The 16,297-nt window shown below is 45.0% G+C and overlaps 1 protein-coding gene across 15 annotated transcripts in view; it reads left to right on the top strand.

Annotated features, from left to right (window-relative positions):
- RAPGEF2 (Rap guanine nucleotide exchange factor 2) overlaps positions 1-16,297 on the top strand; it is a 245,467-nt gene that overhangs the window by 125,989 nt on the left and 103,181 nt on the right. The window contains exon 1 of one of the 15 annotated variants that reach the window (XM_040418619.1): positions 15,582-16,225. The exons of 13 other annotated variants lie outside the window; for them this stretch is intronic. In XM_040418619.1, coding sequence (XP_040274553.1) covers positions 16,191-16,225 — 35 coding nt within the window. In that variant the 5' untranslated portion in view covers positions 15,582-16,190. Of the gene's footprint in view, positions 1-15,581; positions 16,245-16,297 lie in introns of those variants that run through there. One more of the 15 variants, XM_040418620.1, reaches the window with a different exon arrangement.

Below are 16,297 nucleotides of genomic sequence, written 5' to 3' on the forward strand. Positions count from 1 at the left end.
AGATTCTACATATGGCCATGTTCACCTCCTTCGGCGACTTAACAAAAAACTGCCCACCGCCAGGTAGGTGATTTTACCCCCAACACTACGCACTGACTGACTGCTACCGCCGCTGCTTCCGTGAACCCGTGCACCACTACTTTCCGGGCAGGTAGGCTCCTGCGAAGCGGGTGGTCTACCCCGGGCACGTTTGGCCACCGACCTCCCACTGCTGCCGGCCACGCTAGCGACTTGCTGGCTCTGGCTCTGCCGCTGCCTCACGGGCAAGCTGCCACCCTCTTCTTCCGATGATGATGAAGCCCCTTATTCACCCGGCTCCCAAGTGCGATCAGCTACATCATTATCATCATCGAGTACTGTCTGCACGTCACTGATGTCCTCCTCAATGGTCTCTGTGTCAGGAGCCTGACCGCTCACAACACCAGCTACCACAACACTCTCCTCATCACTACTTGCCCGCCTAGCTGAGGAAGCGGCGGATGTCTCCTCCACATGTTGGCTGTCCAGTATATGCTGACTGTCCTCTAGTAGCTCGTCCTCACTGTATAGTGGGGCTGAACCCACAGCATATAATACTTCTCATGCTGAAGGAACAGAAAAGGACAGAGGCAGGTTGAGGATAGGTGAGGGCACGGGGCCTGCTCCCAGGCCATGCCAAATAAGGCTTGTGTCTGACGAACCCACCGACTGTTGGCTGGTGTCACTTGGGACGAAGTGGATGACCGTGTCCACTATTCAAGAATCCGCAGGGTTGTTGGTCAAGACACGACCGCTAGCTGACACTGGGAGCTCAGGCCTCTGGAAGTGACCCCTGCTGCCCTTATTCTGCTGCGACTTCTGCCTGCGCCAGAAACATTTAGGCCTCTGCCACTCCCCTGTGCAGGGCCTGGCACTTCTCTGTCTGACATACTGTTAGATCAAATAAATAAATAGGAAATTAAAACGCCCCCAAAAAAGTCTGTAATTTTCTCACTTCATCATACAACGGCTAATAAGCCCCCCCCCCCCCCCCTTTTTTTTTTTTTACCACTAATACACACCAGAAAGGGCTTTAGAACATATAACTGCACCGCTGGTAGGCAAATATGTTTTTTCCTTTTCCGCTAATACACTCCACAAAAGGCTTTAAAACAGAACTACACCGCTGACCGGCAAATATATATTTTCTTTTTCCGCTATAAAACGCCACAAAAGGCTTTAGAATAAATAACTGCACCGCTGAATGGCAAATATATTTTACTTTTGCCACTATATATGACAAAGAGGGTCGTAATTTTAGCACTTCACCACACAACAGTTAAAAAGCCCTTTTTTCCCACTAAGGCTACTTTCACACCTGCGTTAGGTGCGGATCCGTCTGGTATCTGCACAGACGGATCCGCACCTATAATGCAAACGCTTAGATCCGTTCAGAACGGATCTGTTTGCATTACCATGAACAAAAAAAAAAAAAAAAAAAAGTTTTTTTTTTTTTTTTTTGGTTCATGATAATGCAAACGGATCCGTTTTGACTTTACATTGAAAGTCAATGGGGGACGGATCCGTTTGAAAATTGAGCCATATTGTGTCAACTTCAAACGGATCCGTCCCCATTGACTTACATTGTAAGTCTGGATGGATCCGTTTGCCTCCGCACGGCCAGGCGGACACCCGAACGCTGCAAGCTGCGTTCAGGGGTCCGCCTGCGGAGCGGAGGACAAACGGTGCCAAACTGATGCATTCTGAGCGGATCCGCATCCACTCAGAATGCATTAGGGCTGGACGGATCCGTTCGGGGCCGCTTGTGAGAGCCTTCAAACGGAACTCACAAGCGGAGCCCCGAACGCTAGTGTGAAAGTAGCCTAATACAAGCCAAAAATGCTTTAGAACAAGGGCAAATAAGACATAGAAATATTTCCTTGTAATAAACCCTGTTAATGCCTGTTTCAAACAGCACTTGCACCCTAATCAAAACGGTTTGCTGGAATTACAAAGCTGTATAATGGCAATTTGGATCCTATTACCCAGGCTGTAACCTCCCCTACTGGACCCTGTTCAAAATAAATGCTGTGGAATAATTTCTCCCTACCTATTTAATAATCTTTCCCTGCACTTGTAAATGTTTTTTTTCAGCACAATTAAGTTTTTTCTACCACTGTCCCTAGCGCCTGCTGACGTCTCTCCCTGCACTAAGTACACTAGTAAATTGCAGAATCTAAGATGGCTGATGCTCTTTATAGGGCTGTGACATCACAGGGCTGCTGATTGGCTGCATGTATGGCATTATGGGTGATCCCGCCTAACCAGAGTTCCTTTCTCCATGTCCTCACTTGTGCAGAACCCATTTTAGGGGGGAAAAAAAATTACCACGATTTTTTTTCAGAAATTTGGATCGAATTCCACTTTGTCAACTTCGATTCGCTCATCTCTAGGAGTGACTGACATACACGTTACTGCTTCATTCAGAATCCTTGTTCTTGAAGTCTCATTCCCAGCAATCTGACATTGATTGCCTATCCTAAGACTAAACAATAAATACTTTTCATGGGATAGCTCCTTTAATCAGCACCCACAGGCTGGATGAGCAGTCCAGCACTTCGGGTGAGAGGACCACATACTGTCCTACCGCTGCTGAGTTACATTTCCCAGGCAACTTGACCTGGGCATGCACAGATATGAGGTACCACTAGTTTTCCTCTCTTCTGGTAGAGAGCTGCTTTGCAGAGATACAGAAGGAGAAATCCACCATGCCAAGATAGCGATTAAGGGCTCTTTCACACTTGCGTTGTTCTTTTCCGGCATAGAGTTCCGTCGTCGGGGCTCTATGCCGGAAGAATCCTGATCAGGATTATCCCCATGCATTCTGAATGGAGTGAAATCCGTTCAGGATGCATCAGGATGTCTTCAGTTCCGGAACGGAAAGTTTTTTGGCCGGAGAAAATACCGCAGCATGCTGCGCTTTTTGCTCCGGCTAAAAATCCTGAACACTTGCCGCAAGGCCGGATCCGGAATTAATGCCCATTAAAAGGCATTAATCCGGATCCGGCCTTAAGCTAAACGTCGTTTAGGCGCATTACCGGATCCGACGTTTAGCTTTTTCTGAATGGTTACCATGGCTTCCAGGACGCTAAAGTCCTTGCAGCCATGGTAAAGTGTAGTGGGGAGCGGGGGAGCAGTATACTTGCCGTCCGTGCGGCTCCCAGGGCGCTTCAGAGTGATGTCAAGGCGCCCCACGTGCATGGATGACGTGATCACATGGATCACGTCATCCATGCGCATGGGGCGCTCTGACGTCATTCTGGAGCGCCCCGGGAGTCGCACGGACTGTAAGTATACTGCTCCCCCGCTCCCCGCTCCTACTATGGCAGCCAGGACTTTAATAGCGTCCTGGGTGCCATAGTAACAGTGAACGCATTTTGAAGACGGATCCGTCTTCAAATGCTTTCAGTTCACTTGCGTTGTTACGGATCCGGCGGGCACTTCCGGCAAATGGAGTACACGACGGATCCGGACAACGCAAGTGTGAAAGAGGCCTAAGATCTGATAAACTGAACCTGAAACACTGAAGAACTAGTGAAGGGCAACAAAGAAGAAACAAACTAATAGAATGGACTGACATATGATAAAAATGTATGAGCTAAATCTTCAATCCAAGCAGCAGTTCACACTGTATTTTTTTTTTTTTAGGAATTTGGCCGGATTTTGTACCAAGAACTGCCAGTTTATGGCCACAGGCTTGCCAAAAGGACACCTCAGTAAACCACAGCCTCATGAACAGCAGTGTGGAGTTTGGTGCAAAATCTGTGCCAAATTCAGCTTTAAAAAGATTGCACGGCCCCTTACAGAAATTAGCGATGTATACATTTGTGATGGGTACATTATATTTATATGTGTATGTATGTGTGTGTGTGTGTGTGTATGTATGTGTGTGTGTGTGTGTGTATATATATTTATATATTTATTTTACAGGGGTATTCCAGCACAAGAAAAAGTGCTCCCATGGACTGCACATGCTGTAAAAAAGTACTTATACTCACCTCGCCAATCTCTCTGCCCTTTTGATCCAGTGGTACCTGGGTCCCCGCTAAACTCCACCTCCTATTCTTGCCTTGACACAATTGAAAATGGCTGACCAGCAGTCACAGCCAATTACTGGCTACAACAATGACCCACCTCAGCCAGTGATTGGCTAGCTAAGCATTCCAGCAATTTCCTGCGGTGTGGAGAACAGCGGGGACTCCAGCCCTGTTGGAAGTGCAGAGGAGTGGGATTGGTCAATATACATTTTATATATATATAGGAAATATATATACACCCACCCAATTGTAGGATCACTTTTTTGTACTGGAATGCTCCTTTAATTGCTTACCTTAAATAAAGGGAAGCAAACATGTCACTTAAGGTGCATTCACACGACCATATGTATTTTGCAGTCTGCAAAAAATACTGATGTGATGTCTGTGTTGTGTTTTTTCTTTTCTTTTCGCATACACATTGTAAAAATGCCTGTTCTTGTCTGCAAATGGCCAAGAATAGGACATGTTCTTTTGCAGGACGGTGTGCTGTCTGTATCTTTTGCAGCCCCATTGAAATGAATAGGTCCTCATCAGACCAAAAATATGGATGTGTGAATGGGGCCTTAAAGGGCAGGCTCACCTTAGAATACCATTTATTTCTGACATATCCACATAATCCAATATTATATAATAAACAAAAGATACATTGTATAAATGATCTTGCATGCTGGTTTTGTGGATATGATAGGGTTTCGGCAGATTGACCTTGGTGGTAGAAAGCCATACCAGCCATGCTTCCCCTCTATGCACTTGAAGGGCTGCTACAGAGATGTGAATTGATAATGAGCAGCTGTCAGACAGCAGTTGAGCTCATGAATCTGGTATGTGGTGGCCATGTACGTGCAGCATGTGCGTGACATATTCCCAGTAAGAAGCCTCTGTACTGCTGTGGCAGGAAGGGAACAGAACTGGGATGTTTATCTCAGGATTTCATTTTTCTGAACACATTTGGTAGCTCATGCCAAATTCTGACAACCACATGTTCTTCTATTAAATATAAGTTCACGGTGCAATTGTTGTTCTGTAATTGGGTGCAGAAATCCCATTGACAAGCAGAGGAAACATCTTATATGGCACACAGCAAATTCTACAGTCCACAGCAGAATAGACTGCCATCATATGGCGGCACCTGAAATGCTGTGCTTCCATACTGCAAATTATTATTGACAGTTTTATAAATTCCCTCTTTATTCTTTGTTAAATTGGTCTATCTATGAAAACATAGGGGGTCATTTACTAAGACCAGCATTTCACATGCTTGTCTTATTAAATTGCCCACTGGAGAAAGATTCAACCAGTTTAGTAAATGGATTCTCTGGGAATAAAGAAAATGAAAATATTTAAATATTACTTTATTATAAATATATTTCCAATTACATTTCATTAATTATAAAGGCTTGTTTTCTCTAGGAAACAATCATTAGGAGAAATAAAATGGCCGCCGTCCTATTAGTACACACAAAGCCTGTCCTAATCACACAGCAGGACAAGTTACTTCACAACACTGAGGTAAAGAGCTGCCTCATCCTCCTCTCTGCTCTACTTGTCAGGGATTATGATCCTGAATACAGATGATTAAATCTTCAGCTGAATCTCTGTAGGAATGGAGTTCATGAGGAGACATAAAGTACAGAGAGGATGGACAGGACAGGCTGTGGTAATGGAGACTGCATACAAGTGCAGCTGCTCATTAGTACACCTCCACGTCCTCTCTGTACTTCATGTCTCCTCATGAACGCCATTCCTACAGACATTCAGCTGAAGATCATATTAAACCGTATTTAGGACCATATTCCCTGACAAGCAAGAGAGGAAGATGGTGCAGCTCTTTAACTTGTCCTTCTTTGTAATTAGGACAGGTTTTGTATGGACTAATAGGACCGCGGCCATTTTATTGCACCTGATTGCTTTCCAAATAAAATGATATTTTGTAATAATCATAACTAATGAATGGTATTTGGGAATATAGTTATAATAAAGTAATTAAGTATTTTCACTTTCATAATTCCCAGAGAACCCCTTTAAGGCTACTGTCACACCTGCGTTAGGTGCGGATCCGTCTGGTATCTGCACAGACAGATTCGCACCTATAATGCAAACGATTGTATCCGTTCAGAACAGATCTGTTTGCATTATGAAGAACAAAGCCAAAACGGATCCATCCTGACTTACATTGAAATGTAACCTCTTCAGGACACAGGGCGTACAGGTACGCCCTTATGTCCTGGTACTTAAGGACACAGGGCGTACCTGTACGCCCTGTGTATTTCTGATCACCGCCGCGCAGCGGGCGGTGATCGGAAGCCGGTGCCTGCTCAAATCATTGAGCAGCCACTTTGGCTAAATGCCCGGGGGGTCCCGTGACCCCCCCATGTCGGCGATCGCCGCAAACCGCAGGTCAATTCAGACCTGCGGTTTGCGGCTTTTCTAAGTTGCGGTGGTGGCGTGTGGCGGTGCCATCGGGTCCCCATGCGGCTGTGGGGGGGGACCCGATGGCATGGAAGGCAGCGTGATGTCTAAAAAAGGCATTGCGCTGCCTTCCGGTGACGAGCCTGTGAGATCCAGCCCCCTGGATCTCACAGGCCGGAAGCTGTATGAGTAATACACACAGTATTACTCATACAACCAATGCATTCCAATACAGAAGTATTGGAATGCATTGTAAAGGATTAGACCCCCAAAAGTTCAAGTCCCAAAGTGGGAAAAAAAAGTAAGTGAAAAAAAAGTTTAAAAAATAAAGTTTTCCCCCCCAAAAATTAATTTCAAGTAAAATAAACAAAAACATCATTTTCCCCAAATAAAGTAAAAAAATAAATAAATGGTAAAAAATAGGGGAAAAAAAAGTATACATATAAGGTATCGCCGCGTCCGTATCGAGCGGCTCTATAAACATATATTACATTCATATATACCCTGCACATGTAGAGGCACTTAATATCGTATATACATTTAGTCGTAGACTACTGATTGCCTGCTCTTGACATGTGCATTTATGTAGTATTTTGTATTGATTTAAAATATAACTTTTATTATTTGTGATAATACTAAAATGAATTTTTTGGCAATAATTATCTAACCTACTAGTTAAAACTCTCTCTGAACTTCGAGATGGTGCTTCCTTTTCTATTTTTTTATTTTTTTTATACACTATAACTGCAGCAGTGGTGATTAGTTAGCAGTTGCTATCGATTAAACAGGCTGTGCCAAAACAGCTATTTCTTGTTATCTTGCCTCACAAAAAGTGTAATATAGAGCAACCAAAAATCATATGTACCCTAAACTAGTGCCAACAAAACTTCCACCCTATCCCGTAGTTTCTAAAGGGTCACTTTTTTGGAGTTTCTACTCTAGTACTCTAGGGGTGCATCAGGGGGGCTTCAAATGGGACATGGTGTCAAAAAAACCAGTCCAGCAAAACCTGCCTTCCAAAAACCGTATGGCATTCCTTTCCTTCTGCGAGCTGCCGTGTGCCCGTACAGCAGTTTACGACCACATATGGGGTGTTTCTGTAAACTACAGATTCAGGGCCATAAATATTGAGTTTTGTTTGGCAGTTAATCCTTGCTTTGTTACTGGAAAAAATGGATTAAAATGGAAAATTTGCCAAAAAATTGAAATTCTGAAATGTCATCTCCATTTGCCAACACCTAAAGGGTCAACGACGTTTGAAAAATCTGTTTTGAATACCTTGAGGGGTGTAGTTTCTTAGATGGGGTCACTTTTATGGAGTTTCTACTCTAGGGTTGCATCAGGGGGACTTCAAATGGGACATGGTGTAAAAAAAAACAGTCCAGCAAAATTTGCCTTCCAAAAACCGTATGGCATTCCTTTCCTTCTGCGCCCTGCCGTGTGCCCGTACAGTTGTTTACGACCACATATGGGGTGTTTCTGTAAACTACAGAATCAGAGCCATAAATATTGAGTTTGGTTTGGCTGTTAACCCTTGCTTTGTAACTGAATTTTTTTTTTATTTAGATGGAAAATCTGCCAAAAAAGTGAAATTTTGAAATTGTATCTCTATTTTCCATTAATTCTTGTGGAACACCTAAAGGGTTAACAAAGTTTGTAAAATCAGTTTTGAATACCTTGAGGGGTCTAGTTTCTAGAATGGGGTAATTTTTGGTTGGTTTCTATTATGTAAGCCTCACAAAGTGACTTCAGACCTGAACTGGTCCCTAAAAGTTGGGTTTTTGAAAATTTCTGAAAGATTTCAAGATTTGCTTCTAGACTTCTAAGCCTTGTAACATCCCCAAAAAATAAAATATCATTCCCAAAATGATCCAAACATGAAGTAGACATATGGGGAATGTAAAGTAATAACTATTTTTGGAGGTATTACTATGTATTATAGAAGTAGAGAATTTGAAACTTGGAAATTTGCAATTTTTTACAAATTTTTGCTAAATTTGGTATTTTTTTATAAATAAAAATGATTTTTTTTAACTTTATTTTACCAGTGTCATGAAGTACAATATGTGACGAAAAAACAATCTCAGAATGGCCTGAATAAGTCAGAGTTTTAAAGTTATCACCACTTAAAGTGACATTGGTCAGATTTGCAAAAAATGGCCTGGTCCTTAAGGTGAAATAAGGCTGTGTCCTTAAGGAGTTAATGGGGGACGGATCCGTTTTCAATTGCACCATATTGTGTCAGTGAAAACGCATCCGCTCCCATTGAATTACATTGTAAGTCAGGACGGATCCATTTGGTTCCGCATCGTCAGACGGACACCAAAACACTGCAGGCAGCGTTTTGGTGTCCGCATCCAGAACGGAATGGAGGCGTAACGGAGGCAAACTGAGGCATTCTGAACGGATCCTTATCCATTCAGAATGCATTGGGGCTGAACTGATCCGTTCTGAACCGTTTGTGAGAGCCCTGAAACGGATCTCACAAACGGAATTCAAAACGCCAGTGTGAAAGTAGCCTCAGAAGCATATGCAAATGTGTCACATCTTCTGCTGACTGTGCAGAACTGAAATCTACTGGTGTAATGTGTTCCCAGTTTTCTGGCGCACGTGTTGTTAAATGAGTTGGGCCGTGGAGCACCCTCCCATGGCCTGCCCCCTACCGTCCATTCCCAGCCCAATTTTAAGAAGGGTGGTGAGGGTGATGAAAAAACGAGAAAGTTGCAAATTCGTCAAAATGTGTGTACTCTAGAAGACTGGCGTAGAGCATAGTTTTACGTGCCTTCCTCAGCACAGGTAGAGTACAGGCTCCCGTACAGAGCGGTCCCCTTTATAAAGCCATATAGCAGGGCATTGCTGGTGGAGCAGACCCCTGATATTTTAGGCTCAGAAAGGAAAGCCTTGTCTGTCATTACTCAGAGGCTGTGAGAAAATCGGCAACTAATATGTTCTCCTGTGCATGGGAATGACATTGTTCATTCATGATCCCCATTGAAGTGAAATGACAGTGTTGTTGTGGGGCCACCTCCCCAATCACACGGAGGCACATACTTGGGCTAATGACTGATAAGCTGACGCTCTGTTGACTGAACCCCCTCCTACATTGTCATTGTTACCTGGCCATTATGCCTCGTATTTACATGCCATTCAAATAGGCAGCTAGTGCCGAACAGGCCCATACAATACGTGTTTGGAGAAGCCTCCCCCCCCCCCCCCCCCCCCCCCTGCTGATCAGCCTGGTCTGAAAAGGTACATTATTTGTATCATCGTGTAAGGCTGTGTTCACAAGTGTCAGGAGCCTCCATCACAGATTGAATAACGGACACCGTGACAGAACCCGGCTTTGTGCTTATTGTGCGACTTATCTGAAATACGGAACAGAAAAATAGAATTCATAAGGCAGATGTGAACTAAGCCTAAGGCTACATTCACACGTCCGTGGTGTGTTGCGGACCCGCAAATTGCGGACCCGCAACACACCAGCTCTTCCACCCCATAGAAATGCCTATTCTTGTCCGCAAGCTGCGGACAAGAATAGTACATGCTCTATCTTTTTGCGGAGCTGCGGACCCAAAGATCGGGGCCGCGCTCCGCAATTGCGGCTGCAGACAGCACACTGTGTGCTGTCCGCATCCATTCCGTCCCCATAGAGAATGAATGGGTCCGCACCCTTTCCGCAAAATTGCGGAAAGGATGCGGACCCATTTTGCGGACATGTGAATGGAGCCTAAACCGTGTACTGAATATAACAGTTAGTGTTGAGCGAATTGAGCTTCGGATCATAGAGCACTTCATTTAAATGCTGCCTTGTTTCGCCTAAAGTAGCACAAGACTTTGGTGAATTCGGTATTCGTTTCTGCATTTTTAAAAACTATTAAAATTAGCAATCCGAAGTCGGGTTTGGTAGTGAGGTACCAGCTGGTTCCAAACCCAACTTGGATATCGAATTTGAAATGTTTTTAAAGATGTAGAAATGAATACAGAATTCATTCACCGAAATCTCGCGCAACTTCGGGTGAAACGAATTTTGCCACCACGGAGGCAGTGCATTCTAATGCTGTACGGAGAACGGTCTGTGGACAGCATTAAAGGGAAGTGTTTGACTGAATCGACTTTGGATCTATGATCGATTCGCTCAAGCCCAATAATCATGTCAATGCCGGCATGCACCGGTTTTCTCAGTCCAAAACCCAGAAAGTGGACGGATCACCACCGGACCTCTTTACAGTCAGTGGGGATCCGGTGGTGAACTAGAGAATCTGGCAATGCTATATCCGTCGAAATCCGGCACGCTGTTCTCTGCCGGAGCAGCATGACAGAGATGGGAACGAGGCTGACGGCTTGTACGAATTTCTGTGCTTTTCTGCACCAGATCCGCACTACAACCCAGATGTGTTACTTGTGGTATTTGGTGCAGATTTGATGTGGTTTTGCAGCATGTCTCACGCAAAAGAACTGCACAAAGAGGTGACATGCTGCGGATTTCAGAAGCAAAGTGTACATGAGGTTTGTCTCGTCCCATACTCTTAGCTGGGACTGTATTACGCTGCGTTTTTCCAGCGTTGTGTACTGGTAGCCTTAGGATATATTCACATCAGGCAGATTTGCTGCAGATTTTCCACTCTAAAATCCACTTCATTCATCTGATTAGGAATGTTTTGTCCGCAACCTCATTGAAATGAATTGAACGGTGCAGACATTTCTGACACTTGTCTGCCGTGTGTATATGTACCTTTAAGGATTGCGAGGAACAGAGTCTAGTGGATGTTTCATTGCTGGGATTTCCGAAGTTGACAACCCCTTTAAGACTAAGCTCCCATTTAAAGGGGGCTTGTCATGTCTGGTTTTGTAACTACTTGCATTCCTCGTGTAATAACTATCCTGGAGCATTTTTTCATATAACTCTGTTGTCATCCCTCTATTATTCCGATTAGAAGTTTATGATTGAATTGCCATCTGTCTGCAATAAAAGTCCAGATGGGTGCTATCAGTTGGGGGGGTGTCCCTGCACAGTCTGACACTATCCAATCAGTGTTGTCAGTGTCAGCCCGTGCAGGGCCACTCCCCCAAGTGGTGACTCCTTCTGGACCCGTATTGCAGATTGTTGGCAATTCATTCATAAACTACCTGTAGTTATAATAGAGGAATGGTACAACGTAGAGGCAGAAGAATAGATGTTCAAGACTTGCTATTACAGGGGATGCAAGTAGTTACTAAGCCAGACATGTCAGGAGGGGCGACAGGTCCTCTATAGGTCACACAGTGGAACTCCAACTAAGAGCTGGGATTATACTGGTATGTCCTGGTCATTGGTAAGTGCTGCAGATAGAGGCTAGGGGGAATAAAAGTACATTTGTGTGCATGAGCCCTCACCCAAATGAAAGCCAAAAATACACTATTCAGTGGATATGTTTGATGTATACGCCGGCAGCTTTTTCTGGGGCATTTGGGAAACGGACACTGTGACCCCGGGGTCATATAATAGAAAGAGGGAAACCTGCATACAGCAGTGTCTGGACATGGGCGCATTGAAAGGCACTGCAGGGAGCCGGCCTGGAGCAGTAATACAAGTGACAATAGGGCTGCTGGAAGCCATTCAGCATATATTTGGGTGCTTAGCCTGCGCTGCTTCAAATAAGCTATACAGTGCACAGACAGGCCTGGGGTGTATAGGGCACGGCTGGCCTTGTCCTGGCATGTTCTGGTATCAGATAGAAGGGAGTGTAATGGGTAGAGATGCTTATGGCGGGCAGTAAGCTGCAGCAGGTCTAATGGAGAGATGTGCTTGGTTGTCAGTATCTGGGGTGCGCGGTCCCTTTAAGAGCCAGGGTGCAGTAAATCAGTAGACGCATGGTAAGAAGTGAAGATTACCGATATCACAGCACACTTGGTAATGTCAATACAGTGCGTCCCTCCAGTATGGTCCCTCCAGTGCCATAAAGAATCATGTCTTATATGTAAATGGTGATGAAGTATCGCACATGCATGGAGGAGAGCCAGGGCCCCTTTAACTTATAGAAAATGTGTGCTGCATGGGTCATCTCTATCAATGCAATTGTGCAGCTGCATTAAAAAGAAGTGGCGTTCAGGCCAACATGTCATGTGCCAGGGAAAGTGGGCATGGCATTGAATTTGCATACAGTTTGATCACAGTAGGTGAGACTAGTTTTGCATATGCGTTCTGGTATCCGGCAGAGGAACAGCCTGCTGGAGTTAACCGTACCCAGAATAGCCTGATATTGCCATTCACCGCCAGACTCCATTAACTATAATGGGATCTGGACGATTTCGACAGAAACTAGTCCAAGCACCGGTTTTTGTCCGGCCAAATCCCAGCACACATGCCAGAAACACCATCTGGCTGCCCGTCGAGGCCCTTTATAGTCTAATTGTGCACCGGCCCTATGGGCTATGCCGGATGTATACAATAACACATTGTCAGTGTTCTTCATTACATTCCAGAACTCTTAAGGGTTACATGGCATCAGAAATCCAATATAATGCTATGCGATCCTATCGAGGACGGGAGCTCTTGAAGACGCACGCTGCAAGTTGTACGCATTAAACTCGTGCGTGTGAAACCAGCCTAAGGCCAATTTCACATTCAGTGTAATTAGTAGTGTAGCCCATTCAGTGTGTCCGAGGTATCGCCGTCATGAATGCTGCTCTTATGACATGGAGCTCAGTATTATGATGAGGTCAGGCAGGAACACACAGCATTATAAATCATTATAAGGCCTCATGCACACAAACGTATTTTGTTTAAGTGTCCGTTTCGTTTTTTGTTTTTTTTTATTTGCGGATAGGATGCAGACCCATTCATTTCAATGGGTCCATGAAAAGTGCAGACAGCACACCGTGTGCAGTCCGCATCCGTATGTCTGTTCCGTAGCCCCGCAAAAAAAATAGAACATGTACTATTCTTATTCGCTTTAGTCATTGTTACAATGGATCTGCAAAAAAAAAAAAAAAAAAATGATGGCATAAGGAAGTCATCAGTTTTTCCTTTTTTTTTTTTGCGGACCACAAAACACATACGGTCGTGTGCATGTAGCCTAATGCTGTGGGTCCATGTCATAGGAGCAGCATTACGGACGGTAAATACCTCTGACACTGAGTGTATTTCCTGCACTAAATACTCTTGTGTGAAATTTACAAAGGTCACCTGCAGACGTTGCGAATTATGCACAAATTTGTGTGGAAAAAACGCAATATAAAGCCTCATGCACACGTCTGTGGAACACGGACCGTGAAATACCGGCCTGGATTCCTGCTGAGTGCAGGAGCACATGGCGTCATTGGTTGCCATGACGCCGTGCGCTTCGTGCCGCCGCCGCTGTACAGTAATACAATAGATAATACAAGTGTATTACTGTACAGCAGCGGGCGCACAGCGTCATAGCAGCCAATGACGCCGTGCGCTCCTGCACTCTGCAGGAATCCAGGCCGGTATCTCACGGTCCGTGTTCCACGGATGTGTGCATGAGGCTTTATACTGTACCAGCAAAGTGTATGAGATTAGACAGACCTCATCTACACTTTCTTTTATCTATGTGGAAACTGACCGGCTTTTAGTCTACGGATTTCACGCTTTGCAACGCATGGGTGAGAGCTGTGGCAGTTTCTCAACAAAAACTGCAAGTAACACATGCCAGTTTTAGGTGCCCTCAGGGTACAGCCGCACGTGGTGTAAAGGTTACATATTTGCGTGCAGAAAATATGCAGTGATATTTGCATTTTGCCATGTCTGTCACAGGCACGCATTTGCATCTGCTGTCGTTTGGCGTATGCTCCGGGAGGTTCACCTTAGGCCTCGTTCAAATTTCTGTGTCCTTCTGTGTTTCATCCATGAAGAATCAGTGTTTGGTCCGTTTTTTGCGCTCCTCGTGTCATCCGTATACCAAGGGCGCTGCTCAGCTGAAAATGAACATCCAGAGCTTCTCCTGACGGTGGTCCCAGAGTAGACTTCATGTGATATGTGAACTAACATACGGTATATTAAATTCACCGTTGGTTCACCGAAGTGTGGAAGAGGCCTTAGGACCGCAAATCACAGATCTGCAACACACTGATACCGGCCGTGAAACGTCCTGCCCTCTAAAAACGGACAAGAATAGGACATGTTCTAATTTTTGGCAGGTGCTGCAGACTGGACATACGGATGTGGACAGCACATGGTCTGTTATCTGCATTTTTTTGTGGCCAAATTTAAAGTGAATGGGTCCGCATCCAACCCGCAAAAAAAGCAGATCAGATGCAGACAATAACCACGGTCGTGTGCATGAACCCTCAGGGCTCATGCACACAAATGTATTTTCTTTCCGTGTCCGTTCCGTTTTTTTTTTTGCGGACCATATGTGGAACCGTTCATTTCAATAGGTCCGCAAAAAAAACAAACCTAAAGTTACTCCGTGTGCATTCCGTTTCCGTATGTCCATATTTCCGTTCTGCAAAAAAATAGAACATGTCCTATTAGGGTCCATTCACACGTACGTGTGTGTTTTGCGGATCCGGCACTTAATAGAAAATGCCTAATCTTGTCCGCAATTGCAGACAAGAATAGGACATGTTCTATTTTTTTCCGGGAACGGAATTGCGGGTCCGCATTTCCAGATCCGGGCAGCACATCGTGCGGCCCCATAGAAATTAATGGGTCCGCAATTCCGTTCCGCAAAATGCGGAACAGAATTGCGGACGTGTGAATGGAGCTTTATTGTCCGCATTACGGACAAGGATAGTTTTGTTATATGATGGGCCAGCTGTTTCGTTCCGAAAAATACGGAATGCACACGGATGTCATTCGTATTTTTTTGCGGACTGCAAAATACATACGGTCGTGTGCATGAGCCCTTAATATGAGACCTAAACAGGTTCCATCCGCAGCGTCATTCTGGTCAGACACTTGTCAGCAGGTGGAATCCCTGTTTGGCTTTTGGCCATATTGTATTACTTTGGACCTGCATTTTCTAGCTTGTGATGGTGGAGCAGTGCTATAAAATGCTGGGAGTGTAGCAGCTCCAGTAACACCTCCTGCCACAGGTGTGTGAACAGCTCATGACTCCCAGGTCCCACCCAGACAAGAGGTGCTAAGTGGATTCTCCCCTCCTCCTCCTCCTTCCCACCATTGCTGCGAGGAGCGGGGGCTGGGGGCACACAGCTTTCATTAACACTGGAGATGAAGAGGTTTACATTCCAGGCCTGAGAAGTGACATTCCGGACTGTGGCTGACGTTCAGAAGAGGAATGTGCAATGGGAGGCCCTGGAGAAGGGAGCAGCAGTGACAGCACTTCCAGTAGTGGCTTCTGTGTTACACTGCCGCTCAGCAACGCCCTGCAGAAAGTAAGGAGAATCCAGTAACCACTTCCATGATCCCGGATACGTCATCTCTGGGAGACTTGGCTGCTGCTTCCCTCTGCTCTGCTTGCCATGCCTCCTTCCCTGGGATCCAGCTTGGACACTTATGAAGGAAAGGGTTTGGATTGCGTTTTGTCAGATATTTCCTCTTTTTAGCTCTCCACATGGAAATCATCTGAGGGTAGTGTCCTCTGAATAAACCGGTTCCACTACAAGAACTTTGAGAACTTGTTTTGGGAAGCTTTCAGGCAGGACCCCCACCATCATTGTGTGACTTCTCTGTGGACGTAACTGATCCTGGGATCTGAATTAGGCTTGCACCAGTGGAAAACCTTTTTTTGTGCCTTCATTTGGACTGTTCTTTAGCGGTTAATGAAATACTCAGCAGCCGTTGAGCATATACACGGGTAGGTGTTTATTATGCAGGTAGCTATGGTCACGGGTTATGTCTGTCATTGTGTATGTGTCTCATGTGGAAC

This window comes from Bufo bufo, chromosome 2 (assembly GCF_905171765.1).
Source record: "Bufo bufo chromosome 2, aBufBuf1.1, whole genome shotgun sequence".
Lineage (NCBI taxonomy): Eukaryota > Metazoa > Chordata > Amphibia > Anura > Bufonidae > Bufo > Bufo bufo.